The sequence below is a fragment of the Alligator sinensis genome, unplaced genomic scaffold (assembly GCF_000455745.1).
Source record: "Alligator sinensis unplaced genomic scaffold, ASM45574v1 scaffold422_1, whole genome shotgun sequence".
Lineage (NCBI taxonomy): Eukaryota > Metazoa > Chordata > Crocodylia > Alligatoridae > Alligator > Alligator sinensis.
This window is the reverse complement of record NW_005842323.1, coordinates 1,099-24,252: the sequence shown is the minus strand read 5'-3', so window position 1 is coordinate 24,252 and position 23,154 is coordinate 1,099. Positions and strand designations below refer to the sequence as shown.

Genomic DNA, 23,154 nt, shown 5'->3' with positions numbered 1-23,154 from the left:
TCTCTTTTGCTAACACCAGTTCAGCTCAAGCACTGTTAGCTCCATTGGAGCACTGGACTACAGGCTCCTGACTACAGCAGCCTTTTCAGTACTGGTTTCGCTTAGAACTGCTTTGAGCCGGGTTTCATGACACAGCATTATATAGCCTAAGCCACAGTCTTTTCATTTACTGAAGGCCTCACAACATTGCTACCACCAGTTACGATGAATCAGTATTGACAGCAATGTGGAAATTTTAGAAAATTTCCCTGCTGTAAAGAAGGCAAGGCAATGGGTTACCTGTTTAGCAGTTGCTAGGTTTTGACTTCAGGAGGCATATGATATGCACAAAGAAAATGAATGTAAGTTCCTAGATACCATTAGAAGTTATGGATAGCATTTTCCAAACTACCATAGTAACTTAGGAGCTACAAGATGAAGGCTTGCAGTAGCTGTCTTACAGAAATGATAACTACATCATAACTGAGAACAAAAGAGAAAGGAATAAAGCCAGGCAAAAATAGTAAAGGATTTTGTTTTTGTTTTTGTTTTTTCTTCAGTGAGACAAGATCCATAAAGAAATTTAAGTTCAGAAACACTCAACATCTCCATGCCTGTCTTTTATGTGCTTACTCTAGGAGCATATTAACAAATCCCAACTAGATTTCTACAAGACTGAACAGAGAGAGGCACCTAGAATGATTCATAATCCTTAGCTGCAGAGCCAGGTACACATCACACCAACATAAAGTGTAGAAGAGAGGGACATCTGGAATCCCATCTCTCTCCAATGCTTCAGCCTCTGACTCAGAGCTGCAGTTCAGTATGAAAGCTCTGCCTGCACTCCTGCCTGTCATCCTTTTGGGTACAGAGGACTCGCTCGTTCTTTTCTTGCCTTTTAAAATACATCCAGGAGTTACGGTGGTGCATCTACTCTCTTTTTACATAATGGCCTGGTGGTTAGAGAAGTGGTGCTCAAACTTTTGGCCCTGTGGGCTGGATGAGTAGTGTGGAACCCATCTGCAGCTGGGATAGGTTCAGCATGCATTGTTGGGCCCAGTGTGTCCAGATCAGGCCCCAGTCCCCTGGATGGGGTCCTATACCACTTTGGCTAGGCCCTGAGTGTGCAGATTGGGCACTACATGCCTGGGTCAGGCCCTCCTCTGCCCTGATCTAGTGTACAGGTCCATGCTATCTGGCCTGTGGAGATCCTGCAATTCATGCTGCCACCTGTCCCACACCGCCAAATTTTCAGACCCCATGGAGACCTGTGAGCCCAGTGACATGGCTCTGTAGGCCAAATCTGGGCTATCGGCTGCAGGTTGAGCACTCCTGGGTTAGAGCACCTGCCCAGGACGTAGCAGACTGGGTTCTACATCCTCCTCAGCCTGAGGGGGTTCAAACCCACACCTCCTATCTCCTATGTGAGTGCCTTAATTATGAAGCCAAAGGCTAAAACTAGGCTTATTGAAGCTGACTCACTGTTTAGAAAGGAATGTAAGGTTCATCAGACCAGAGGAGGGAATGATTCTGTGGCCTAAAAAATGAGAGCAATCCCCTGGGAGATGCTGGGGTCCTGGTTCTGATCTCTGCTTCATTGATTGTTCATGCATTTTGCATTAAATAGTCATTAGATCAGTGATTCTCAGCCAGGGTGCTGCAGCACCCTTGTCCGCTGCCAGATCCTTTGAAGGGTGTGCTGAGGTGTGAGAAAATAGGCAGATAAATGCAGGTTCAGACTTGTGTCTGCCTGGCCAATCTCCTACCTATTGCCTAGCCCCTCTGTAAGGAGTTAAGCATTGTAGCATATAAATTCATTTTTCATATTGGGCACCACTCAGTTCACAAAAATTATGGAGGGGAGCACAAGTCCAAAAAGTTTGAGAACTGCTGCATTAGATAATGTGTGTAAAAAGTCCTCACATTGGAACCTAGGATTCCCCCAGCCCTCATCACTGGGTTATAGTCAGGCACTCTTTCTTCTTACCATGTTATGTGCTGCAGAGATGTAAAGTGAGGGAATACGAAGGTAGAAGGAGGGGGATAAGCATTTATCCTGAAAGTACAAATGAAATGCCATAAACAACCACGCTTGTCCTCATTGGCCTCTGCTCCAACCCTTGTTCTAAACAGAGTACCTGAAGAGTTGTATCTATTAGCAGCACCATGTAAAAGCTGGACAGCTCAGAGAGGGTGAGGGGTAGCACCTCCAGGGGAATCATCTTTCTGCTGTGCAGTTGGGGGTTCCCCACTTTGTAGATCCCCTGTATCTGTGAAGTCAGTGGGGATTCACTCTTTTTCTATTTCCCATCCTACCTGAGAGGATAATTGCCAGGAAACCCTGAAGGATGACCTTTATAATATGTTCCATCCTCTCTGCCCTCTCCCTCATGCCTCTGAATCCCACTCATACCAAACACCAAATGAAGGGAAAAACCTTTAATCTGGTATTTTTGCCTGCATTCTTTTCTTTCTCTCATCTGTTTTCAGTTCCTATATTACTACTGTGAGGCAGTCATTGCAAAACAAGCCTTGCTGGTTGTGGTACACTGTAGATTTTTTATTATAGGTGCCAGTTGCTGTCTTGACTTGCACCCTTGCACCTCTGCAGAAAAGATCTAAAAATGTATTCATTTACTTTATCAAAAGCTAAGATTCTCCTGTATGGAAAGGGAATATGGCTGTTAATAAGAGACTTTTTTGTAGCTCGCTGAAATTCAGCATTACAGAAAGATTATCAGAGCAGCTTCATTTAATAAGGGAGCTCCAGTCTAAGAGAAGGAAATCCCCTTGATAAAAAAAATGATACCCCGCAACTTGGGATTTGCTAGCTTTTTGGTAGGCTGAAGCAGAAAGAGAATGACCTACAAATACAGTGAAACCTAAACAGAATCTCATAGGACCAAGAAAAAGTTTTGGCTGAAACACTTTTCTGTCTTATAGAGAAAACACAGAGGTGTAACTGGGAATTCTGGCACCCTGAGCAGGGTAGAGAGGGGAGTGAGGAGGGTCACAGAGAATCTTTCTTCTGCTACAACCACCAACGATGGTAATGCACAGGGAGATTGTGTGGTGGCAGCAGCAGAGTTAAGTCTCTTCCCAGCTCAGCACTCACTCATCCCTCCTGCTGCATTTAACTCCCTCTGTGCTGGACAGTTTGTACCAACCAAGTAAATCACTGGGCTGATAAGATGGTAATCTCTCTCACAGACATACATATACACATACAAGTTTTTTATATTCTTGTATTCTTCAGATTCTTGGATTCTTAGTGCTTAGTGTTAAACTTTTTTATATTCAGTACTGTATTCAGTCTGCTTCCTGCTGTAAGTGTAAGGACTGCCTGTATTTTGTATGACCGTCTGTGTTTCCTGATGTTTCTTAGTGTGCGGGTTTCTGCTTAGTGGCTTCCTGATGTTTCTTAGTGCAGGGGTTTCTGCTTCCTGATGTGTCTTATATTCAGTCCTTAAAAATGGCTGATAAAAGGAAAAGGCAGTGCTCTAGTGATGGTGAGGGTTCTGATAAGAAATGGAGAAAAGCCAATTTCACGTTAGAAGTGAAAGCCAAAGTGATCAAACTTAGCGAGAGTGGCTTGTCACCAACTGAAATCGGTAGGTGATTGGACCTAGCTCGTACTACTGTGCAAACTATTATTAGAGAAAAGGAAAAAATAAGTGGTGAAATTAAAAGCGCGGCCTCATTGCTATCCACTATTATAATGCAACATGCAGAACTTGTGGCTGAGATGGAAAGACTTTTGATTTTGTGGATTCTGGATCAAACTTAGTGCTGTGTGCCTTTGAGTTTAGCCAACATTCAAGCCAAGGCTTTGAGTCTTTTGACACTGTGAAGCAACAACATGGTGAGGGATCCAAGGATGAAAAATTTGGTGCGAGTAAGGGTTGGTTCACGCGTTTTAAAGGAAGGTATGCCTTGCATAACATCAAGGTGCAAAGTGAAGCTGCTAGTGCTAATAAGTCTGCAGCTCAAGATTTTCCTAAAAAAATGGCTAAAATCATTGAAGAGGGAGGTTATTGTGCCAGGCAAGTCTTCAATGTCGACAAGACTGGGCTGTTCTGGAAGAACAGGACTTACATCACCCAACAAGAAAAAACTATGCCTGGTTTTAAAGCAGCTAAAGATAGGCTTACCCTTTTGCTTGGTTCAAATGCTGCGGGTGATTTCAATTCAAACCCTTGCTTGTTTATCACTCCGAAAATCCAAGAGCACTTAAGGGTTATGCTAAAGGCAGCCTTCCAGTCATCTGGAAATCAAATCGTAAAGCTTGGGTGACTAGGGCCCTTTTTGAGGAATGGTTCACTGACTATTTTGTGCTGACTGTTCAGAATTATTGTGAGAGGAACAACCTTGCACATAAGGCATTGTTAATTTTAGACAATGCCCCTGGACATCCTGCACACCTTGCAGATTTAGACCCTAACATCAAGGTTGTTTTCTTGCCCCCCCAACACAACATCGCTGACCCAGCCTGTGGACCAGGGGGTCATTTCATCCTTTAAGACTTACTACCTTAGAAGAACCTTTGCCCGGGCCATCAGTATCACAGACCAGGAAGGTGGACCAGCCCTCAGGGAATTCTGGAAGGGCTTTAACATCCTGGATGCAGTGAAGAACACTGGAGAATCTTGGAAGGAGGTTCAGGAATCCAACCTCAATGGTATCTGGAAAAAACTGTGTCCAGAATTTGACTATGATTTCCAAGGATTTGAAGGATTTGAATGAAGTCACTACTGATGTTGTGAACATGGCTGGCCAGCTACAGCTAGTTGAAACAGAAGATGCTGAGGAGCTGCTGGCCTCTCATTCCCAGGAACTGACCAATGAAGAGCTTGTCCATCTTGAGGAGCAAAGGAAGGCAGAAAATCAGGCCCAAATTCAAAGTACCATGACAACAAAGCAGATGAGTGAGGTCTTCAAGCATTTAGAAGCTGCAATGGCAATTTTTGAAAAAAATGGATCCCAACCTCAAACACAGCTCAAGGACCATCAACTTGATCTGTAATGTCTATGCATGCTACAGTGAAATTTACAATGAGAAAAAGAGGACAGTAAAACAAGCATCCCTGGATCACTTTCTCAAAAAGCCATCAAGTGGCCCTAAGTCTCCCCAAAAATCTCCCCAAAGAAGCTCATTCCATGACCCTGGTGAAGGTGTTCCTTCACCTTCTGATTAAATAAAATTAAATAGTTGATTTAAATATGGTGTTTATGGTCATTTCTATAAAAAGTTGAGCATCAGGCCCTTGGTCAGGAACATAACTCCCTAGTATAACATTGTTTCTATGGGAAAATCAGATTCTACTTACATCGTTTCGACTTACAGCACCTTTTCCAGGAACATAGCCCATTGTAAGTGCGAGGACTGCCTTTATATAATATTCAGTGCTTTCCGGACCTTCATATGTCTGTTGTATCGCTCTTTTGATACACTTCAGGAATTAAACAGATACCAAAAGGAAGTTTGGTAAATCTTTCCCTTATAGAAGAACATAAGAAATATCATATTGGGTTAGACAAATAGTTCATCTACCTCAGTAATCTGTCTCTGACAGTGGCAGAAGTAGATACTAGAGGAAGAGCATTAAACTGCATAGATTTAAGTGATCTGCCTCCTAATCCATTACCCTCCCTGGCATCCACAGTTATTGGTTTAGAGATGCCAGAGGAAATATGTCCAACTGATCCATTCAACAGCTATTAATAGATCCATCGTGTATGAATTTGTTTGGTCCCTTTTTTAACCTGACAATGCTATCTACCTCTGCCAATGTTTCTTCTACTGTAGGTAACTGGAAATGTTCCCTCCTTGTTACAGTATTTCCCATTATATTGGTTTATATGCATGTAACAATAATAAATCTCTCTATTTTGCAATCAGTAAGGAGATCCACTCGTTCTTACAAGGCACTGTATTCAACATACTTAGAATGGGCAACTGGTGCTGAGTCAGGGAGGGCATGTGGCCCCCCATCGACCAGTCAGCGACTGGGGGAAAAAGCGTCTCCCTGTGACCGATCGCATCGACCGGGATACACAAGCAGTGCTCCTGGTGGCAGCCACAGCACTCCTAAAAGTGCCAGTGGCACTTCACCTGGTGCCCGCACTCCCCAGCCAGCACACGCAGGGGATGTACCAGTGCTCCCACCTGCTCCCCCTGCCCATCACCTAAGCGGGGAGCGCTGCCTGTCAGGGGGTGCACTGGTGCTCTCAGGGGGTTCACATGCACCCCTGTGCACTTCCTACCCTTCGCCACTGATACTTAGCAACACATTTTGTGAATTGCTTATGTGTCTCTTTAAAAGCTAAAATCTGCTTACCCTGGGGCTTTTCCTTTCTCAAATGGCATATTTTGGAAAAATGGTTTTAGTCTTCCCCTTATGCAGTCAGTTATGACATGGCTTTGCTCACATTTAAAACATTCTTGATCTCTGTTTTCTCTTTAATTCTTTTTTCCTTTTTTTTTCTTTTTGCCTTCAAGTCTTTGTTGGTGGGAGACTGCTTTTTGGTACTTGACTATACTTCTGACTGTTTATTAGATATGAGTTTACTTGTCAATGTATACATTTTTTCTGGCTCCCGCAGTCCTCCTTTTATTATATTTTCCTCTGCTTAATGCTCAATGATCCAAGCAAGTTCAAATATTAAATTAATTTCTTTCAATAATCTTGCGCACAATAAGTATTATGCAATCCCACATACAATGCAATCGTCAATAAAGAATTAATCTAGTTCCCCAAATTAACAAGTTTGTGTTGTCAGTTTTAACCCTGTGATATGTTGTTCTCTGTTTTCCCTTTTTGTGTAACTTACAGTGATAGATAGATAGATAGATAGATAGATAGATAGATATCATATATCTGGACTTTAAAAAAGCCTTTGATTTGGTGTCCCACCAACAGAAGTGAATCATCATGGCACTCCATGACCAGTGGTGTCCCCCAAGGCTCCATCCTTGGACGTGTTCTCTTCAACATCTTTATCAACTATGTGGATACTGGTGTCAGAAGTAAACTGGCCAAGTTTGCTGATAACACTAAATGTTGGGGTAGAGCATCCACACCTGAGGATAGGCTGGTGATCCAGGCTGATTTGGATAGGCTTAAAAAGTGGGTGGATACAAACCTGATGACATTCAATACCAACAAATGCAAGGTGCTCCACCTTGGGAGAAAAAGCCCACAGCACACTTATAGGCTCAGCAGCGCTTCGCTCACTAGCACCATGGCCGAAAGAGACTTGGAGGTCATGATTGACCACAAGATGAACATAAGCCATCAATGCTATTTCACAGCAGGTAAAGCAAACCAAGCTCTGGCTTGCATCTGTAGATGCTTCTCAAGTAAATCTCAGGATGTCATCCTCCCTCTGTACTCAGCCTTGGTGAGGCCACAGCTGGAGTACTGCATCCAATTCTGGGCTCCACAATTCAAGAAGGATGTAGAGAAGCTTGAGAGAGTCCAGAGGAGAGCCATGCACATGATCAGAGGGCAAGAGAATAGGCCTTATGACAAGAGGCTGAGAGCCATGGGACTCTTCAGCCTGGAAAAGTGCAGGCTCAGGGGTGACCTAGTGGCAGTCTATAAGTACATCAGGGGTGTGCATCAGAATCTGGGGGAATGCCTGTTCGCCGGAGCGTCCCAAGGGATGACAAGGTCCGATGGTTACAAACTTCTCCAAGACCATTTTAGACTGGACATAAGGAAAAACTTCTTTACTGTCCAAGTTCTCAAGGCTTGGAATAGACTCCTTCCAGAGGTGGTGCAAGCACCTACTCTGGACTCTTTTAAGAAATGTTTGGACACTTATCTTGCTGGGATCCTTTGACCCTAGCTGACTTTCTACCCCTGGGGCAGGGGGCTGGACTCAATGATCTTCCGAAGTCCCTTCCAGCCCTAATGTCTATGAAATCTATGAAATCTATGATAGATAGATACATAGATAGATTGCTATCTCCATCAGAGATAGATCAGATCGCAACCATAACCATGGTATTGCTCTCCTGTCTATAGCTGGAAGATCCTCATTTGCATTCTCATCAATAGACTCATTTTCCTCACTGAGGAGATTCTACCGGAATCCCAAAGTGGTTTCAGATCACTCAGAGGTACAATAGATGTGATTTTTTTTCTAGACAGCTGCAAAGAGAATTGCCTCAAACAACACCAAGATCTTTAGAGGGCCTTCATTGACCTAACTAAGACCTTTGATTCAATTAACATGGAAGATGTTATGTTATCTTATGGAAGATTGTGATGGGATTTGGATGCCCACCAAAATTTGTTACCGTTCTTTCACAATGATATGACAGAAACCATCCTAAGCAATGGCTCAGAAATAGACCCCTTCACTATTAGAACTGCAGTCAAGCAAGAATATCTTGCCAGCATTCTTTTCTATCTGTATTGCAGCTATTCCACATCTCAGTGGTGACAGACTTTCATCTGAATTCAGCATCCACTATTGCATGGCTGGGTATCCCTTTAACATCAACTGGTTATGTTCCAAATTCAAGATAACCAACACCTCCATTACTATTCTTTAATATTGTATCATGTGTGCCCACTCAATTGAAGAGCTCCAGGTCACTTTTGATTGCTTCTATGAAGCATATCAGATTCTTGAACTCATCATCAACTTCATAAAAATCAATACTTTGCCAACCCACTCCAACCACCCAGCTGCTCCTCCACACATTACAATTAGAAGGCAATCCTCAGAGAATATTGAGCATTTTCCCTATCTGGGTAGCCACCTTTCCTAAAAGATAAACATGGACAATAATATTCAATGTCAGATAAAATTTGCCAGTGCTGCTTTTAGATACGTTGTCATCCCTACCTGTTGTATGGGTGTGAAACTTGGATGACATATCAGAAACACTGGAAAACTTTGGAATGTTACCATCAGTGGTGTCTTCAGAAAATCCTTAGTATCAATGGGAAAGAAAAGAATGAATGCCAGTGTTCTGGCTCAAGCAAATGCCACCAGGATTGAAGCCTTGTTTACACAGCACCAGCTTCATTGGACAGGACATGTCAAACATGCCTGACAACCAGCTCCATAACAGAACCTATACTCCCAATTCACCAATGGTCATCCCTCTAGAACAGTGGTTCCCAACCTGCGAATCATCACGGGAGCGGGACAGGGCGCATGGAGTTGCCTGCTTCCCTCCCAGGGCTGTCTCACTGCCTAGCTTTAACCCCACATGTGACTGCTGGTGGAGGATGCCGCTTGCCCGGACAGACAGGTGGGGGTCTGAGCAGGGGGGGCTTGTGCCATGACCCAGCAGCCAACCCTTCACAGCCCACTTCTGGGCTGTGGCCTGGTGGTTGGGAACCTCTGCTTTAAAGGTGCACACACAAAAAATAATTCAAAAGCAACTTGGAGGCCAATCTGAAAAAATGCAATATTAACACCAACACCTGGGAGACTCAACTAATTAATTGTCCCCAGTGGTGTTGTGATGTACAACAAGACATCAATCATTTTGAGCAAATCACCTCATTATGGAGGCAGATAGATGAGAGAGACAAAGGGAGAGATCTGTGATCCAACATCACCAGGATCAACTCTTTCCTCCCAGAAGTATTTGCCACATTTGCAGTTGAACATGTGGATCTCTGATCAACCCCCTCAGTTATCTAAAGACTCATTGAAGTCTTCTAGTAAATAGGCAAATCAGTTGTGCTTGTACTTAGGGACTGCTGACAATGAATGAAAACTGTATGCCTTGTGCCACATTTTCCCTTGGTGCACAGTATGCCTCAAACACATTTATTAAGATTTCTGTTTTTTCTTTATCTGCTGCATCCTCAGACTGATGAGCATTAAATTGCTCTATTGTTTCTCCTCCTGCATCCTCAGACTGATGAGCATTAAATTGTTTTATTGTTTCTCCCCCAGCCACAGAAAGAAATAAAGCTGGTTTTCAGCCATTCATCTTTGTTGTCTGCACCACTCACAGTACAGGGAATTTGTTCAAACTTTTGCTTCTATTTTCTCCTGACTTCTGCTGCATTTCCTTCAAACACGCACTTGCCTACAAGGTTTAGCTAGTCTATTTTTTGCATCTTGTCTTTAGTAGTTCCAGTTTCTAATCAGATGCTAAGGAATATCTGCACTGTATGCACTAGATAAAATACTAAACAATTTTAATCTATGTTATAAACTCTACTAAACATGTAAGTTAACCCATGCACACACATATGGGTGGCTAGCCCTGCCTGCACAGCTCCCCATCTCACATGTAATCTAGCTCCTTTCCATACAACATGCTCTGTTAATGGAAATTCCCACACTAGAGCTAGTATTATTATGAACTTCACTTCATAAATCTATTGAATACAAAAAATCACGGACTTAATATAGGGATGTAGGTTGTAACTTCCTTAGCCTGACAAAGGGTTTTTGAACCCAAAAGTTTGCTTAATAATTGTTTTCCAACTATTTAAGTTGGTCTAATAAAAGATATCAGATTCACCCAAAGAACCTTGTCTGCCTATGGACTTAATATAGACATTGAATTTATAACAAGTTATAACCTGCCTTACATCTGATTCTGCCTTTTGCTGACTACCTACATTCCTTCACACTTTTCCCTCTGTCCCCCACTCCCCTCCTATCTCTACCCTTTGTCTTTCAAACTTCCACTCATTTGCATCTTCACAGACTTGTTTAGTTTAGCCTTTTTTCTGTCTTGGAGAACTCATAACAGCAGCAGTCTCCCAGTGCCTGAAGAAGGGTTTTTGTGCCTGAAAGCTTGCAAAGAACTTTTTTCCAACTATTTAGTTGGTCTAATAAAATATATCACATCTACCTAAAGAACTTTTCCTGCCTATTATTACAAAAAGGCATTCTTATTTACTAATACTGTGTTTATGCTAGTTTCAGCATATTTCGAAACAATGGTAATAATCTTTAGTTTACAAGACCATTCATACTCTCTTTCCCATTTTGCCTAAGTAGATGTTTGTTTCTCTTGCCTCCATTTTACTCTATTGCCCCCTGAAACCCTTTATGTCCAGGACTCTTCCATGTTCTATATGACTCAGCCCCATTCTCCTCTTCCCCCATGTTCCCTGTTCCATTCTTTCCCTCTTGTCAGGATCAATGTACAGCCCTCTGACCTCTCCCATATACCTTGGTCTCCTGTACTTTCCATATGCAGGAGTCATAAGGGGCTCTGTGTACCCCTGCTACCCTCTTTGCCACATACTAGGGCTTTGTGTACTCTCTGCTCCCTGTATGATTGCTCCTGCCTTAGCCTATTCAGGTGTGGAAGGTCACTTAAACTCTACGGCTTCTGTAGGTTATGCATGTTGCACATGCTGGGGTCTCCATAAGTCCCCTTGTTCTCCCCAGACTTGTAACTTGTTAAATGATTTCTTTCTTTTTTTTCCGTCTGGGAGATAAGTAATTGAGGGTGTCAACATTTTAAATCCCATTGGAAGATTGAGCAGAACAGAGATGAGGGACACCCCACATTGAAAGGTGTTGATAGCTGCTATCAACCACTACTTACATCTAAGACTTAGACCCAAATTATTACAAGAATTCTATCCCCTGTGTGGATGAAGATAATGTTTTATTTTTAATGTGTGTCATGTGACTTGTGTTGTCATTACAGTGGGATAGACAAGCAGATGATTTGTGCCATTTTTACTCAAAGATCAGTGGGGCAAAATGGATGAGACTCGGGTTCATGTCCCAGACTCTGCCTGCAGTGATCTTAGCCAATGTTCCAGTTACCTCGTTTGTAAAATGTGCACAGAATAACCATTTTCCCAATAGGCTGGTGTGTAGCCTTGATTAAAAGTGTTGTGAAGTACATGACAATATTAGGAACAATAAGTAGGACACATGCAATTACCATGGAGTTTTTCTGTTACTCCTCAACTTTCAAGGTGTCAAGATTGTTTAAGGGGTGTAGATTGTTTAACATACTTTTAACTCAGGGAGAGGTAAGAATGGTTAGGACCTTACAGGAGATGCTAAGTAATTTTAGAGGCAGAAAGTATTATTTTTGCAGGCTGTTGAAGAATTTTCAAATTCTAACAGTTTGATTTCTTTTTTTATTTTCCTTTGCACTAGTGCCATGGAACTGTATGAATTCTTTCTTCATTTGATGACATTTCTCCCAGGTAGGAGACACCATTTTAATTGTTAAGACTGTGCTGACTAGCTACATTTGCTGGGCTCCTACCAGTTCCAAACATACTTATAATGATTTCAGTTTTAAAATCAAATCCACCTATTCTATGTGAAACATTATATCTAAATTATGTGGCAGAGCCTCAGTATCACTTGGATCATATATTTTTATGTCAAAATCATTTTTATGCTGCTTTTACATTTTCATTTTTAACATGTCTCAGAAGTTTGCATTGGTGAATAATTATATCAGCAAATGTCAGGGTGAAGCTAGAAGTCTTGATCTCTGAACTATGGCAACTGAGGCTGCATTTAGGAAGGTGAGAGTTCTGTTTGTTATCCATGAGGCAGTTCAGTCTTTTGGTTCCTGGGAAAAGATACATCTCTTGTGTTCCTCCTCCTTTTAGGCAGGGCAGAGGTGCCTATACGTTCAGAGTAACAGGGGTATAGGTTGTAGCCGTGTTGGTTTAAGGACATAGGCAGACAAAGTTCTTTGGGTAAATCTGATATCTTTTATTAGACCAATTCAAATAGTTGGAAAAATTCTTCTTTGCAAGCTTTCAGGTCTAAATACCCAAAAGCTTACAAAGAAGAATATTTCCAACTATTTGAGTTAGTCTAATAAAAGATATCAGATTTACCCAAAGAACCTTGTCTGCCTATACATTCAGAGTAACACTTTCCATTCCATTACACATTCCAGTAACACTTAACAGCAACTATCTCCCCTCAGTATCTGTCACTATATCCAACAATGGTAGATAAACTTGTTTAAATGAGAGAAATATAAGGCATACTGTAACTAGCAGTGTAAATCAGGGAGTAACTCAACAAAAGTCAGTTTATAGGTGTGCAAACAATTTTTGTCCACCAGCTAGCTATTTCTGATAAAACGATTGGCAGTGAAATTGGGTGGATGTTTAATAGGGGTGTGCGAAGTGGGCTCTATTTGATTCGGATTCAGCCTGAATCAGGGACAGTTGTTTCAGATTACTGTCCCTGATTCAGTTCAGCCGAATCTGAATCTGAAAATTCAATGCTGATTCAGAGAATCAGAGATTCAGACACAGACACAGCTTTAAATGTTTCTTCTACATACCTCGAGGTACCAGCACAGCTCATGACTGCTGTGATGCTGGGGCAGATGAAGCATCCCACGGGAGTGCAGGGGGGCCTCAATGACTGGAATTACTTCCAGTCCACTTCCAGGTCCACCAGGGAGAGTGCTGGGGGTCCCTCCTGCCTCCCCGGCTCAGCTATTGGCCACAAGGGGACCCTGGGTGCCCCCCCAGACCCAGGAGATACCAGTCGCTGAGCCAAGGGGGCACAGGGGGCCACCCGCACACTCCGTGGCAGACCCAGAAGTGGACTGGAAGTACTTCTGGTCCACTTCTGGGTCTGCTGCTGTGTGTGCTGGGAAGCCCCCTGTGTTCCCATGGAACGTTCCATCCACCCCACCATCGCAGTGTTCATGAGCAGCCTGCTACCTAGAGGTATGTAGAAAAAACATTTAAATCTATGTCTATATCTGAATCGCCGAATATTTCCAAATCTCTCTGAATCGGCTCGGAGGGTTCCGATTCAATTCAGAGAGATTAAAGGGTCCTCTGATTTGGTTCAGATTCAGAGATTCGGCCACCGAATTGGGCTGAATCTCTGCCAAATCGAATCAGGGACCAAAGCTTTGCATAGTCCTAATGTTTAACCTGTTGTTAGACTCCAGGTGAATGCTGCACTGAGACAGGAGCAGTTCATATCTCTAAGAACTATTGTTTCATACAATCTAAAGACTTAGAGCAACATCACTGAATCAGACACACTTGGCTCAAATCCAGTTTTGTACTTAATTCATAAACACTATTGCTAGAGTATCTGGATGAAAAGGAAGCTGAAATGATAGATCCCAGCTAACTGTCTACTTAAAACCAGTTGTAGCTATGTAAACTTTTGCACAGTTAGAGAATCACATCAGACATGAACAGAACTTCATATTTGCTCCTCTTCAGATGAGAATAATAGTCTTTTTACAAGTCTTATTACTTGGCTTTACAACACCTTCATGAAGTTGGGAGGCAGAGACAGAAAGTGAGACTTATGCTGTTCTCACTTCACTGACATGTAACTAGAGTGAGGTAGGTGTTGGTTTTCCCAGAATGGTTTCCTTGGCAAAGTCCATGTGCTGGTATGAAGATACCTGCATGGTGGAGGCTTTATAGCCTACTTTCATGGCATTCACCATGGTGGGAGCAGATCCTAGACAGGGGCTTACTCTCATTTCTGGAAGCTTGATTCTTCTTTTCTGCTCTAAGGTGCTGCTGTCAACATGCTTCAGGAGAAAGCATTTGTCAATCATACTGCATACTTACGATGTAATTTTCACAATCCTGACAACATTGATGTGAAGGAACTGATAGTTTTTTGGCAAAAGGAGTCAGAGGTTGTGAATGAGGTATATCGTGGGCAGGAGCTATCCGACAACCTTGATCCTAAGTACATAAATCGCACAATGATGGATATGAACACATGGACTCTGTGTCTTCTAAATGTTGGGATTATGGATGAAGGGCAGTATGTGTGTATTATACAACACAAGAAAAGCAGCGGACTGGAGAAGATATATGATTCCAAGTCCCAATTGTTTGTTATTGGTATGTATTCACTAGTGTCCTCCATCTACTGGTATCTTTGTTTCCATTTCATCTTTTCACTGCCCAGGAGAGCATGCTGTACTCTTGAATCACTAGATATATACCTTAATTTCTAAAACTGACAGTCTGCCACCCCAGTAGAATTTCTGAGTCCAGATAGCTGGATATTTTTAGTGGAGGGCTCTCCATTTTGAAATAATATTTACACTTACATAGGGCTTTCTGACACTAACCAGTGAACGTTTATAACACCCAGGTGAAGTTGGGCAATGTTATCATGCCTTGCGAGACTAACTGGGGCACAGAGAGGATAATGATTTGTTCAGATTCACACAGTTCCTGACTCTCCCCCAAGACACTCCACACTTCTTTTTAGGACACTCTGTAACACATGCTTCCTGAATTTGGGTTTTTGCGTTTGATTTGTATTTGCTAGGGTGCCAATGTCTAAGTAGCCATAGGTTTGTAGTGAACTACTGGCAAGAGTCATTGAAACAATTTAAGTTCTTTTTAGGCACTGTGAGATTATGTTGTGGATATGAATAATTGGAAAATAAATCTAAAAATAAAGGGAAGTTTATGCATGGAGTAATAGACGCTTACTCCAAAGAAAAATGGAAGCATTACTGAGAATTACACTGATTTCTGCAGGTTGACAGAGTAATATTTAGTATATTCTATTTAGGCAGTCAGTCTGGCCCTGCACATGGCAGGGAGAGAAGCTCCTGAACAAAAGCCTGAAGAGGAGTGTGTGGCGACAGCCTTGCTGCCCTGAGAAGGCACTGAGGGCCTGCAGAAGAATACAGTTCAGAGTAGGGGAAAGTTTTGCTGTACAGCCAGCAAGCTGAGGTTTATATTTGGACCCTGTGTGTGGACAGTTTGCATTATAACCAGTAGGCTTATATTAGTGCACTGGATTGTGACTATCAGGGGAGGAGAAGATCACAGTGCTGCATGAGGGGCATGTGGCTATCTTGAGGCCTACCAGGATCTGGGTTCAAGGCATTGAACAGTGGCAAAGAGGGCCAGGGGTCTAAAGCCCAAGAGGGGCAAGAAGCCGGAGAGGGCAAGAACCAGGGCCAGACCCAAAGCCGGGGAGAGTGGAAACCAGAACCCAAGAGGGCTAGACTAGGCCTGGAGCCCAGAAGCCAGGTCAGGGCAGTGGGCCTAGGGTAAATGCCCACCTAGAGCAAATGGGGAGAATCCAGAAAGGCCAAGACCCCAACAAGGGAGTAGAGGCCTGGTGCTGTTTTGAAGGCAGACTGCCCTACCTAAGTTATGACCCATAGCTTCCATAAGGTATGGATGTGGCTGTAGGGGAGGTCGGAGACCACAAAACTAGCCCTTAAGTCAATTAAGCATGCTAGAGTATGGATGGGCTGGGATGACCCCACCTAGTGCCTGTAGGCAGGACGGGGATTAGCAGGGTTCAGGGGGAACCCACAGACTAGTAGTAGACCAAGGCTTGCTCTGGCACCCTGGGGGCAACCTCCCTTTTTCCTCATAAATAATACCAGTGTCACAGGGCACTAAGGTGCCTGCTCCTTTAAGAGCAGAAACTGCCTAGGGAGAGAGCCCTAAGAGCCAAACAGAAACCCCACAGGTGCAGGTTACTATGGCAGCAGGCTAACAAGGGAATTAGCCTGCACCTGCACCCAGAAGAAGGCAGGGCCCTGGGCACACATAAACCCCAGGGCTGAGACCAGCTGGAGTTAGTTCTTTGGCAGCTGCCAGGGGAAGGAGCCTTTAGGGAAGAATTGCCCAGAGACACTAGTGGCCACCTGATATGCTGCATATAGGCCTAATGGGGCTCCAGGAGCTCACCAAGTACCCTGGCCTACAAGACACTTAGTGGTGGGGGGGAAGTTTGACTCTTTTAAAGGGACAGAGCACACCCTGAACTGCTTGTATTATGTTCTGGCCCAGGGCTCATATTTTGGTTGCTGTTTATAAACCAATGGACCAGGCTGAGGCTATTGGGAAAGGAAGAGGCCTTATTGGGGCACACTACATGTGGGGACCCCAGCACCAGTGGGTGCAGTGCCAGGGGGCACAGTGACAAAGGGGTGAGCAGACCCCAGCGCCAGTGTGGGCGCAGAGACAGGGCTGAGGAGAGCCCAGTGATGACAGGAGGCTGAACTAGACTAAGGCCTCAGAGAGACAACATTTAAATACTATCCATGAGGCTTGGGGCATGGTAAAAGGGCAGTTTTGGAGCCATGCATCTAGCTCATAAGGCTGAGGGTGTCCCGTGAGGCATCCATTTTAAGCGAGACCCAAAAGGGGTCCAAGAACCCACAGGGTTCAGTGGGGTCCATCAGGACTGTGTCCAAACACAAACTCGAGGGCAGCCTCCCTATTTCTTATAATTACCAGCAAGATGTGGCAGGTGAGGAAAAGGGTGCCCATTGGGCAAGATTGACACAGAGCCCTAGGGGTGTCACGGCCATCCCTGGGGACCCCATCCCATGACAACCAGCAAAGTATGGCAAGCAAGAGAGAGGAAAGGAAAGAGGTCTGCCCTGACTCAGAGAGATGGAGCAGGGCAGGAGTCACAAGGCCACCAGGGGGCATCACGGCCACCCCTGGGGCTCAGTCCTGCTATATTTGGGTTCAGTAAAAGAGAAAGAATCACAAACACATTGTCACTGGGAAGAGAAGACCAATAACAGAGTAAACTGAAAGAGGCCAAGGCTTGAATATTTTCGCTATCTTTGCACTCTCCTTTTTGGTTATAGTTAATTATAGAAGTCAATACTTTATTGAAATGCCAGCTTCCCTGGCTAGAAGGTTTTTATTCTATCTATATACCAGCTGCCAAGTTTGGGGGATTACATTTTGAATGAAAGAGAATTTAAAGTCTCCTTTGCCATAGATTTTCTCCTATCACAATGTCTGTGAACTAAAGTGTTCAACTGAAGGAAACCCCAAGACAATAAACAGATTTGGATCATATCTTCTTTTACAATATCTTGTGGGAATTCCGCCTTCTATTTGCATGTACACAACATCCCTGGGACAAAAATGGCAATTGCTTACAGTGAAAACATATTGAGAAACTCATTAGTTATTGTTAGTTGTTTAGCTGGTAGCTCCAGTCCGTGCTTTGGCATCATTCTGTTTCTACAGCAACCTGTATTAATAAAGATGGCAAAACTGGTGGCTGCATTTACAGGCTTCAAGGCCTTCCTCAGTGTTAAAAAAAATAGAATTGTAACAGCAGCTGGAAATGTGGAGAGAGAGAGCATATGATTCACAAACCACTGCTCTAGTGATTGTGTAGTTGGACAGTCTACTCACCTCCAGAATCCTGACTGCTAATCTCAACAGTCTCAGTGATCAACAATGTGGAATGTGGTAAGGCACTTAGGTCTACTGTTTGAACGTCAGTATATTAAACCAGCACCTATATCAATACTGAGGCACCTAAAGACAAATTCAGGAGGAGCTGACATCAGCGAAGCTTTATCTGTGGTGAATCTGGCCAGTGTCTGAGCAGGTATTAATAGATGGCTCAGATGTAAGCACAACAAATTCTCTCAAACTTTTCTGGTTCATTTCAGGAGCTCAGATTTAAACCACTTACTGCTGCATTTCTTCTGTGCAGCTTTCCCAGTCAGGAAAGGAGAAATATACAAGCAAAGGTTTATAAAAATTATGCTTTAAAAATTGAGTAATTTTCAATTAGAACTAATTTAATTAGAATTAATTAGTATTTAATTAATCCATCTAATTAGAATTAATTAGGATTGCTATGTATATGCTTCTAAAACTAAATGTTTTGAACTAACTTTTTTGTTAGTTTCCTAATATTTAGTAAAATATTATCTCTTACCAGGAATTTTTCCTGTGAAAGTTTCACACTTAAAGTGGATGCAACATAAACTGTCACAGAGTAGTAAAAAATAACGCTAGGGCAGTCACACAGACTGCTCTGGATTACTTGGCAACTTGGGCCCATTAAGGAAAAAGAGTATTTTAATACAGTTCCATACAGAGTTATACATCCAAGAACAAAGAATGAAGGCTGTACCTATGGAGTAGAGGCCTGCATCTTTGAAAGGAACAACTTTTGAAAAGTATTTAGAATTACAGTGGTCAAGCAAACCAACATGAGCTCCTGATAGCAACCTGATGCTAGGACAAAAAGGCTGGGACCCTGGGATGTAACAACCAGAGACAGGAATAGGAATACCTTCTGTTCTAACATGAGAAAAAGTGTTTGTAATGCAGTGTTGCTTCCTGATCTTTCTGTCTATTCATTCCACTGCAAGCTGGGCAGTGTGCAGTGACTGTAATACTCTTGCCAGATCATGACTCAGTCTTTGAGCCTAATAGTAGGTCTGTGCGAAACAGCTAGTATTCGCTTCGGATTCGGCTGATTCGGGGGATAGTGATTCGATTCGGTGATTCAAATCACTGTCCGAATTCAATTTGGCCGAATCGCTGAATCAGCCAGGCTAGGCCCATCTCCCACCCTTCTCCCAGCCCAGAAATGGCTGCCCCAGCTCCCAGCACTTGTGTGGAAAAAAGAAAAAAAAAAAGCCCCAGCTCACCAAGTGCTGCTTGGAAGGGGGCGATCCCTGCTGCCCCCACTGCATGGGGGTCTCTGCATGAGCCCCGCCCCCCCCCCCCCCCCCCAGCTCTCCTCACATGGGCCAGCTCTGGCCCTTTAAGAAAAAAAAAACCCTGAAAAAACCTCAGTACTCACTGCTCTCTCTGGCAGGGGGCAATCCCTGCTGGCCCCCACTGCCCTGCATTACATGGGGGCTCTGGATGAGCCCCTGAAGCCCCAAGGCCACTGCAGGAGCTGTGAGTTCTGGTGCTTTTCTTGTTTTTGTTTTTTTTTCTTAAAGGGCTGGAGCTGGCCCGGGCAGGGCACCCATGTGGGGGCTAGGAGAGCAGGGGGGAGTCGGGGGCTCATGGGCCGGGCCCCCCCCGGGAGTGGGGGGGAGGAGAATTGCCGCGCCCTGCCTGGCAGTTCCTGGTGAGCACCGGGGCTTTTCTTTAAAGTACTGAGCTGGGGTGGGCAGCAATGGGGGGACTGGGGGAGTGGGCAGGGGGCTGGGGGGCCTGGCAGGAATCTTTTCTGAAGATTTGGAGAGCTTTGAATTGATTCAGACCTTTAAATTGGTCCCCTGATTCTATTCAGATTCAGAAATTCGGCCACCGAATTGAGTCGAATCTCCTCGGAATCGATAGTGCTCATCACCCTCCCACTGCCCCCCTCCCCCAGGCTTCTAGTATACACGTAACTGAAGAATGGCTTTCTAAATGTCTTGATGACTTGCTCTTATATTCATGGTCACCTTGATTTACACTGCTCAACCCAAAAAGAACCAGCAAAACAGGGCAGTTCTGATGCTTCCTCATAACTCCCCATCATGGCTTCTGGTCAGTAAATACCTTTCTCTTTTTTCCATTGGAATAAAAAGGTGATGAGCTGAATTTGCTCCTTATAACAACTCTAAACCTTGGCTGGGAGTTAGTTAGAAGAAAACAGTCCACGGCTTGGCTTCAAAAGGCCTTCTCTTGGGGCACTACAGTACTGAGGCAAAGGAGAGTATGGCTGGGGGACACTGCCAAGAGAAGGCAAAAGAAGTAAATACCCCATGACAGGCTTCAGGACCATTCCCTGGGCAGACCCACTTCTGTCCCTGAGAACCTTCAGCGGCAAGTAGAAATAATGTGTGTGACTCATGGTGCTTTTTTCTGATCTGTTTTTAGCTAACTACAGTCAGCCAGAAATAGTGAAGCTACACAAGGGAACGGTAGAACCTGGCACAGCTTTGAATCTCTCCTGCTCCTCCAGCTGGGGCTATCCAGAGCCCACACAGATGAGCTGGCAAGTTTCAAAGGGAAACTTGACTGAGGAACATGTGGACCAAATGGCAGTTTTTCAGGATGACAAAACAAAGCTGTATAAGGTTACCATCACTCGGACCATCCAGGTTCCCATGGATACCCACATTAACATCAGCTGCCTGGTTTACCCAACATGGAAAATGGAAAGCCTTGTCTCAAAGTCACTATGCATTGGTGCGTCTTGCTTTGGCCATGCTGACTTTTCAGCCTTTAGGTGCCATGAATATTGAGGTGCATTGGGACACAACAGTCACTAGTGAAGGTTAAGGCAGTCACCATCAGTGTAAAACTTTTATTTTATAAATAACAAAAAGTGGCAAAAAGTTGAACCTAATATTCTAGTTGGTAAGCCCCAAATTATCCACTCAGACCCACTGCCTTTCACACAGAAGTGCTTTCATTAGCCCATCTCTAATAACTGAGCTACATGATTCTTGCTGAATGGAAACCCCTAATTCCAGTATACTGCTGCTGTTCTATAATCCACTATGAAAGTGTATGTCAAAGTCTCCTGTACTGGCTGAGCCAAAGAAAGGCTTACAATTACATCTGTAGCTCAAGTTGGAGACATCTGAGCTGTGGGACTAAACAACTAACATTCAAACCCTGCTGTGGGCACATCAGAAGATGTCAGCATTGTATATGAGAGAACTTGTTTTTTAATCCCCTCCCCATTAAAAAAAAAAAGCCCTTTTTAATTCACACTGTGAGGAAAAATCCTTTAGTGCCCTTTAGCACGTTTTTTAATTTGTACGTGAGGACATGAATGGATCAGGGTAGAGGAGCTCTATATGCCAGTCCCTTGTACATATTTGTGTCCCCTTGACAGGTTGGGTGTTCTTGCAGGGTGAAGCATATCTCATCTTCCAGAGGGAATGGCAGTAGGGTAGAAAGCAGGGTTGAGTAGGCATGTTCTCTGCTATTGCTGCTGCAGTTGTCTGTGTCCCATTTAAAAAAAAACATGAGGGGGTGGACGCTCCGTTCCTCAAACATCACAATAGGGAAATACGATTCATAGATAAATCTTCCAAGGACAGGACACAGCCTCTTATGCCCTTCACAAAGATCAATACTCCCAAAGATGACTATAGCAGTGAAGGTAGCTTCTCTCCCTGACTGAGGGTCTACCCCAGTGATACACCAACCCTATATTGGCACCCAGGAGTTAAACTCAAGTGAAATTCAATTCAGCTTGCCTCAGGATACCCCCAACCAAACCTAAACTTTTAAGGACATGATAATAACAAATTAAGGGAAAACTCCCCTGCATTCTGCGCCTCTTTCATATCCCCCTGCAACACTATGAATAGCACAGTAGAACATATCATATGTTCTATGACTTCCACCTCCAACAGTTACCAAGAAATATTTAGTACAGTTCCTCAAATTTACACTCTAGCACAAAACTTTAACAGAAGTTTCACATGCACTTATATCAAGAGATCAACACATCTAACTGTTATACATTCCATGCTTTTAGGAAACTATTTTCCCTTAATATTTTTGAGGTGGCCATTAAGATTTCAAGCTCAAATAAAGCAATGTAAAAGCAGCAAGGAATGCTGGAAACGTTTTTGCATTATCTTTTGATTTATGTGCTTTGATGGTTTGGGCTAGATGGGATGGGTCATAACTGTCATTAAATGAGTTTATCATCAGTGTTAAAGATTTAAAGTCTGTACTCCTTTCTTTATTCAGCACCAGAACCAGTAACACCAGTCATGCACCCCATTATTCTGCTTGCAGTTGGGTTGATATCTGGAGTGGTCATAGCTGGTGTGGTCCTTGTGATGGTGGTGAGAAAGAGGAGTAGATGTAACACTTCTACCAGCCATTGTAAGTTTTTGCTTCCCATTCAGTCCTGCTTTTTTCCACATCGCAGTTCTTCATTTGAGTCCCTCTGAACATTATCCTTCATCTTACAGTCAAATGGAAATAGCTAGTTGATAATACACTGGCTATCAGCATGCATACTGAACAGCAAGGAATCAATTAAAATTGCAAAACAAAACTTCTTAATATTTTATATCTAAAACACCACTTCATCTCTGGTTTGCACAGAGATGGGAATCTCCTGAGGACACCCTTTCCCCTGAGATATCATATCAGACTCTTCTTGTTACTGGCGAAGTGATTTGGTTTTAAATTTTGGTCAGTGACTTAAAGACTAGGAGTATAGGGATCAGGATAAAAGAGGAGATTATGAGATTTCATTTGAACAGCTAGATAGGCAGAGGTGGGAAAACAGATGGGAATAGGAAAGGATTCTTTATGTCAATTAGCATAGCTTAGTCTTGATTAGAAGAAATTATGTTTCTCTAAGCCATCCCCCTTACTGATGATATCTCCAACAGGAGTGGATGGATGTCTTTGCACCCAAGAGGAAAGGTGTGTGCGCCATCTGATATGTTAGCAACTTGGTTACACTCACTATGCTGGACAACTGTGTACCCACTCAAGGGCATCCTCTTTCCAGCAGCATGTCCAT

General features: G+C 43.4%; 1 protein-coding gene and 1 pseudogene across 1 annotated transcript; both read left to right on the top strand.

Annotated features, from left to right (window-relative positions):
• The first annotated feature begins 3,451 nt into the window (after positions 1 to 3,451).
• LOC106722458 lies at positions 3,452 to 5,002 on the top strand (annotated as a pseudogene).
• A 7,095-nt stretch (positions 5,003 to 12,097) lies between these two features.
• On the top strand, positions 12,098 to 22,502 carry CD86 (CD86 molecule; the record flags this gene model as incomplete). The annotated part of the gene is made up of 4 exons (XM_006028558.2): positions 12,098 to 12,143; positions 14,463 to 14,801; positions 20,529 to 20,840; positions 22,365 to 22,502. Coding segments are annotated over exons 1-4 (835 nt in total), but the record flags the coding sequence as incomplete, so codon positions are not given.
• Between the last annotated feature and the right edge of the window lie 652 nt (positions 22,503 to 23,154).